Source organism: Rousettus aegyptiacus, unplaced genomic scaffold (genome assembly GCF_014176215.1).
Source record: "Rousettus aegyptiacus isolate mRouAeg1 unplaced genomic scaffold, mRouAeg1.p scaffold_m13_p_4, whole genome shotgun sequence".
Taxonomy (NCBI): domain Eukaryota; kingdom Metazoa; phylum Chordata; class Mammalia; order Chiroptera; family Pteropodidae; genus Rousettus; species Rousettus aegyptiacus.
Genome location: NW_023416307.1, coordinates 925,337 through 932,500, shown reverse-complemented (window position 1 = coordinate 932,500; position 7,164 = coordinate 925,337). Strand labels below are relative to the sequence as shown.

Below are 7,164 nucleotides of genomic sequence, written 5' to 3'. Positions count from 1 at the left end.
GGTTTTTAGATTCCACATGTAAGTGAAATCATATGGTATCTGTCTTTCTCTGTCTGGCTTATTTCACTGAGCATAATACCCTCTATGTTCATCCATGTAGTCGCAGAGGGCAAGATTTCACTCTTGTGGTTAAGTAATATTCCATTGTGTGCGTTTGTGTGTGTACATATACATACGTACATACACACCCACGTGCACACATACGTACCACTTCTTTAACCTTGCATCTGTTGATAGACACAGGCCGCTCTCGTACCTCGGCTATCATAAATAATGCTGCAGTGAACATGTGGGCGCATACATCCTTTTGAATTAGCGTTTTGGGTTTCTTGGATAAATACTCAAAAGTGGAATTACTCCTTTGTCTCTTATTTTAGCCTTTGTTTCAACGTCTGTTTCGTCTGGCGTAAGTATTGCTCTCCAGCTTTTTTTCCCTTTCCATTTTCATGAAATGCCTTTTCCATCCCTTTACTTTCCGTCGATGTGCATCTTTCCATCTGAAGTGTCTCTCTTGTGGGCGGCATATGTACGGGTCTTGTTTTCTTATCCATTCAGCCATCCCGTGTCTTTTTTTTTAAAGCTATATTCCTTACATGCTATATCTTGTGATTGGAGCATTTGATCCATTTACATTTAAAGTAACTGTAGATAGATACGTACTTATTGCCATTTTATTACTCATATTTTTGTTCTTTTTTCCTCTTCTTCTTCTTAAGTCCTTTTAACGTGTCTTGTGGTACAGGTTTGGTGCTGAAGAACTCCTTTAGCTTTTTCTTGTCCGGGAAGATCTTTATCTGTACTTGAGTTCTACATGGGAACTTTACTAGGTCATCAGTCCTTGCACTTCGAACATTTCCTGCCAACCCCTCCTGGCCTGGAGAGTTTCTGTTGAGAAATCAGCTGACAGTCTTGTGGGAGCTCCCTTGTAGGTAACTAACAGCTTTTCTCTCACTGCTTTTAAGAGTCTCTGTGTCTTTAAACTTTGGCATTTAAATTATGATGTGTCTTGGGGTGGGACTCTTTGGGTTCATCTTGTTTAGGACTCTGAGCTTCCTGGGCTTGTGTGTCTAGTTCCTTTGCCAGGTTAGGGAAGTTTCCCATCATTATTTCTTAAAATAGGCTTTCGATTCCTTGCTCTCTCTTCTCCTTCTGGTACCCCTATGATGTGAATGTTGTTATACATGATGTCGTCCCAGAGGTTCCTTAAACTACCGTCATTTAAAAAAATTTTTTTACTTTTTCTTTTTTTTTTTTTTTTGCCGTTCTGATTGACCTGCATTCAGCTAGTCTTCGGGCGATTCTCGGTGATGGTTGTTCTGCCATTTAGTTGTCATTTTGATATGATAGTGGGAGAAGGTCAAAACAATATTTACATATCTGCCGCCTTGACCAGAAGCTTTCAGTGTTTTGATATACATTGCAAAATGATCATCACAATCAAAATAATTAACGTACCCGTCACCTCGCATAGGGTACTGTGGCCTCGCTTCCTGCCTTCCTTCCTCCTCCTTCCTCTCTCTCTCTCTCTCTCTCTCTCTCTTTTCCTTTCTTTTGGTCAGCACTCAGCTGAAGGCTCAAGAAACCCCCTTTGGAGACGTGGATTTTCTGTCTGTGCAGCTGTCACCTGTCCATTCCTCGTCCTGAAAACTCCAGCTGCTTTTTCTACGCTCTCCCTTGGGGAGGGTGCCAGCCTCTGCCTGTGCCTCCCTCCTCTTTGCCAGAAACTTTCCCAAGTCGGTAAGCTGGACAGCCGTGGGGCTCACTCCATCCATTTCCCATCACTCAGGATTTACTGCCTCCATTTGCTCAATTTCCAAAATCTGCAGTCTTTTTTTTCCCACACATTTTGTCATTTTGTTTTTGTTTTTGTTTTTGTTTTTTTTGGTTTTTTTTTTTTTGTTTTAGTTATTGTGGGCGGAGTGGGGGGTAAATCTTGTCCCTCATACTCCATCTTGTCTTGAAGCAGATGTGGTTTCAAGTGATATTGAATTTCCTTATGCCTCGCTGGGTTATTGTCTTTGCACTAAGCATGTTTCACTCTCATGACTGTGTCTGTAAAAGTGTCTATTTATAAAGCAAATAAATTTTTAGAAAGAAAATGACCTACTGCGGAAAGACATTGACAACATGAGTTTTTGCCATAGACAGGATTCTTACACATCAATGAGAAAAATAATAGAAATTATAAAGAACATAGAAATAGAAATTAGAAATTATAGAAGTAGAAATTATAGAAATACCATGTTGGCGGGCATGGATACCGGCTTGGTCTTTCTTGCGGGCATTTTGACATCATAGATCCAGATGCTTAAAGGGGACCATACCTCACCCACAATTTTACTTTTAGGAACTTATGAAAAACTTAAGAATATGAGCAAAGATTTAAGTACAAGATATTTTAGACGTCAGCGTCTATGACGTTAGGAATACTGAAACCCACTTAAAGGGTCATAAATTAGGACTGGAAAGCAAATTTAGTGCATCCGCATTATGTTTTCTGTTGTTGTTGCCCTAAAAATAACATGGTTGAAAATTACATGACGTGAAGAGATCTTCATCACATGAAATGAAAATATAGTTTACAAAACAGCACATCCTGCCTGGTCCCATCTTTGTTTAAAACATTGATGTGTAGAAAAAAGGTTTTACTTTAAAATGTGAATCTCAATTATTTCCGAGTATGCTTTTATTTCCTTGTTTTCATTGACTGACATTCTCAAATTTTATACCGTAAACCTCTATTGCATTGCCTTTGGAACAAGAGTAGCCTTATCTTTAGTTATTGTAAATGCTCGTTAAATATTTGCATTTTTATGCCGCAGACCAGGGGCTGGCAAGCTCTCACCATGAAGGGCCACATAGTAAATACTTTAGGCTCAGGGACCAGATGGTCGTTGTCACGGCTGCTTCCCTCTGCTGTTCTAGCGAGAGAGTAACTGTAGACAATGTGGAAATGAACGGCTGTGGCTGTGTGTTAACAACACCTGATATTCAAAAGGAAACGGCCAGCCGGGTTCGGCCCGCAGGATAGCTTTCGCTCACGCCAGCCGCAGGCGTTTAGGCGTCTGGAGTGACCGCGGGCCAGCGTCTCTCCGTTCTTAGATATTTGCACTCCTGTTCATGGCTTTTCTCTCCCAGCACACATAGAGAAAGCCGTGGATCCATACGTGGAATCCCTGTTAGCAAGAACATAGATCAGCCAAGATTTTTTTCCCTCATTTTAAGTCATCCTTTTAAGGCCATTGTTCTTCTGACTTTTTCTTTCCTCATCCAAAAAGGATCTTATTCGACAGGCTTTAGTTACAGAGAAATTAAATGCTTAGCGATGTGATTTTTATGGCGCCTAAACATTCATTTCTGTAATTAAATATGGATGTGATGACTAACAAGGCCTTTTTCTTTTCCAAGTAAAACTTAAAATGCCCAACGAATTCCGTGCTTCTGGAAGGGGCAGATGAGTCTCGTGTAGACCAGCGAAATGCTGAGACTGCCCAGACCCGACACCAGGAAGCCCCTTGGCTTCCTCCCCGGGAAGAGCGACGTCGCGGAGTTGGCTCCAGGAGCCCCCCGTGGATTTTTGCTGGGTTCCTCTCTGTGACCAGTCATGTCATGAATTCAGTGTTGCAGACCTTCGCCACCTCCAGGTCCTCCACACGCTGTAGATGTGACACGGGACAAGCATGGGGTGGGGAGGGAGCTCTGGGCCAGGCCGACCCGGCTGGTCTCGGAACCCATTAAGCATGTGGGCCAGGCTGATATGAGGACACGATCTATTACAGAAGTATTTTGGGGGGTTGTGTAATCTTTTACATTTCTATTTAGTTAAGTATAATGGGCATGCTCTATATTCGTTTCAGGTGTACAGTACAGTGACTTGGCATTTAGGCAACTTGCATTGTGATCAGCGCACTCAGTCCAGCAGCCATCTGTCACCACGTGAACTTGTCGCACTATTACTGACCCTGCTCCCCGTCACCTCTTCACCCATCCGCCACCCCATCCCTCTGGTGACCGTCAGTTCGGTCTCTGTTCCTATAAGTCTGTCTTTGCTTGGTTTCGTTTGGTTCATTGTTTTTCGTTTGGGGGGCATTTTTTTTTTCGATTCCACATACAGGTGAAACCATGTAGTATTTGTCTCTCTCTGCCTGACTTATTTCACTCAGCCTAACACCCTCTAGGTCCATCCACGTTGTCACAAATGGCAAGATCTCGTTCTTTCTATGGCTCGAGTCATATTCCGTTGTGTATATGTACCGTACCTTCTTTATGCACTCATCTACCAAGCGACCCCTAGGTGGCTTCCACGTCTTGGCTGTTGTAAGTAACGCTGCAGTAAACGTAAGGGTGCAGAGACCTTTTCACATTAGCATTTTTGTTTCCTGTGGTTAAATGCCCAGAAGCGAGATGGCTGGTTCACATGGTGCAGCCACCGTGGACAGTGATACGGAGGGTCCTCAAAACACGATAACTAGGAGGACTGCAGTGTAGACTCAGAGCCCTCCAGGGCGCTCGAACGTGGGGACTCTGCCCGCGAAAGTCGCCCCGACTCGACTCCGGCAGGTGCAGCTGTCGAGAGCACTGCCCCGCCCCCCTCCTCCCCGCGCCAGCCACGCAGCCGGCTCGCCCAGGTGCCGACGACGCTCTCGGCCTCCACGAAGCGCCCGGTGCTCCCCCGCATGCCCTCTGCACGTCGCTTCCCACCACGTAGGTTCCACACAGTCACAGGGCACGGGACCCTCCGCCGGCAAGCCGCCACTGAGACTCCCTCGGAACCCGCGAGATGCCCGAGGGGTCGGCGCGTGGTGCCCACGCGGCCGGTTTGGCGCAGCTCAGCACCGCCCCCTCTGTCCTGCGTGAGAGGGGCGGCTCGTTTCACAGCCGTGGCTCTTCCCCTTCTGTCTCCGCAGAAATCGCAGGCGCTCCGGTGTCTGAAATCTCCGGGCCTTTCTCAACGGACGACGTGGCCAGCAGCTGCGTCCCCGCGCTGCCTCTGCACCAGCCCGTGCTGTGGGTCGTCTCCTACACGCTCATGAGCGTGTGCGGGGTCATCCTGCTCGTCTTGATCGTCCTGCTCCTCCTCCCGTTCCGGTGTCGCCACCTCCCGCGAGACCCCGAGGTCGTCAGCGACGAGTCCTCTCTCGTCCGGCACCGCTGGAAGTGACGAGCGAGGCCGGGACCCGAGCCACCTCGAACTCACCTACTAAGAGCATTGAATTTCGAGTGCGGCAGGCAGGGGCTGAGAGGCAGGGCTCCTGCCGTGTCCGTTAGTCTCGAGTCTCTGTCTGTCCTGCTCCCAGACGCCTTCCAGAGTCGCTGTATTTTGATTCTTGGTTTTAAAGCTTCCTTCTTCTTCCCTACTTCCAAGAAAATGATAATAAAAAACACCTCATTCTAAACCAAAACAGAGTGAACTGGGCTTCAGGCTTTATGTGACCAAATCGTCTAGATGAGCCACCAAATAAAAGGCCATGGCTCGTTTTCCTCCCTCCCGTCTCTGGAGAAGTGAGTCCGCACAGCTTATAACTCCTCTTAGCTAATGGGAAGCTTTTTGTATTAATTGCTTTTAAGGGTATTTTGCACCCAGCCTCTACCAGGGGCCCAGCGGTCCAGGAAGGCTCAAAGTTCGATGGCGGACGTGGTGGCCTGGGGCCCGATGACATAACCACCCTGCTTCTTTCTGAGTCAGAAGCAGCAGCATGGCCCCGTTCTGGGTCTGCGTGTGCCTTGCACGGGAGCAAAGTCCACTCAGAGGAGATCGTCCCCGGCGGTTCTCATGGGCCTCGTCTGAAGACGGGAGGCCTTGTGCCGGTCGTGGTGGAGCGGGAAGGAGCCCACGCTGTGGACACAATGCTTCCGCCATAGCGTCGTCAGAAGTGCAGGAAGCCACCTCCGCTGAGACTCCACCCGGGCCCCGGGCCTAGGCAGGGGCACAGGCCTCGGCCTTCGCTGTCACCTAAAAGAGTCCTCATCCCAACAGGCCAGCCACAACAGGTCTGAATCACACATCGGGCGGTCCCATCACCAAGCTGGTCATCACCGCGTAGGCGTACGCTTACTTAAGATCGACAAACAGCATTGTAATAAGGAAAAACGATCCCATTTCGCTAGCTTAGTTGTATCTTTTCCCAGGTCTTCTCGGGAGGTAGGTGGATCGCTACCCTTTGGGGAGACTGGGGAGCGGCTGAACGCCCATGCTTCTCACTCGGAAGGAAGGACGACGCAAGGCGTGCGGAGGGCTTGGTGGGGACTTCCGGGGGCTCCCAGGCTTCGAAAGCGCGTTTCCACTTGCAGAAGCCCCTGGAGTTGAGCACGTGCATCCAAATCAGCTTAAATAAGTGTGTGGAGCAGGGGACCCCCGTGCGTCTTCCCTTGGGCGTGTTCAGCCTCCGGATGTGTACCGCTGCCCCTCTCTGGGGGACTCCCCTCTTGCTGTCCTTTGTGGCCTTTGCCAGAGAAAAGCAGAAACCTTTAAGTCAATGCACTCAGCCTTAGATGATCTGATGTAATTAAGAGAAGGGTCCCTTCTCTCTTGCTCATGTGCCAAGTTCAATGTTCACTTTGCATTGTTATTGCAGTGAGTTGGACATGTAATAAAATTCCACTGGAAGGGCTAACTGTGGACTCTCTCCACCGGGTGGGGTGTTATTTGTGTCCAAAACAGGCTACATGTGGATGTCGCAGTCATCTGCTCCGCTCAGGGGATCCCAGGGTCCCCTCCACATTGAGAAATAGATGAGCGTGCCCAAGAGATGCGAGGTCACTTACACATGTCACGATGTCCCAAAAGAGTCCCCGGCTCGTGCAGATACCTGCAGAGAAGCACATCTATCTTCCATGTTCTTCAAAATACAGTTTGAGCATTTTGGGGACAAGAGTCCCCGGGGACAGGATGGTAGGACGAAACTCCGTTATCGGAGGCGTATCGTTACGTCTGGTCTCAGCTTGTTGAGAGGTCATAATTTTAAATGCATTTGAGAACTAGAAATCTCTGGAAGTCTCATTCTCTTCTGGTCCTACTGGCTTTTTCACTGGGTCCTGTTTTGTGAGCCACTCGGCACAGAAATGAAGGTGACACCCTGAGACTACGCCTTCTTGCTGCAAAAAATCCGAACCCCTGATACGAAAAGAGGGGACTGCAGGTAGGACCTGGCTAGTTCTGCACAT

The 7,164-nt window shown here is 48.2% G+C and overlaps 1 protein-coding gene across 3 annotated transcripts in view; it reads left to right on the top strand.

Annotated features, from left to right (window-relative positions):
* Positions 1-6,614, top strand: part of BACE2 (beta-secretase 2) — a 71,482-nt gene extending 64,868 nt beyond the window's left edge. For all 3 annotated transcript variants that reach the window (XM_016121761.2, XM_036218836.1, XM_036218835.1), the window contains one exon: positions 4,908-6,614. In XM_016121761.2, the coding sequence (XP_015977247.2) occupies positions 4,908-5,161 (254 nt within the window). In that variant the 3' untranslated portion in view covers positions 5,162-6,614. The remainder of the gene's footprint in view (positions 1-4,907) is intronic.
* The last annotated feature ends 550 nt before the right edge of the window (positions 6,615-7,164 follow it).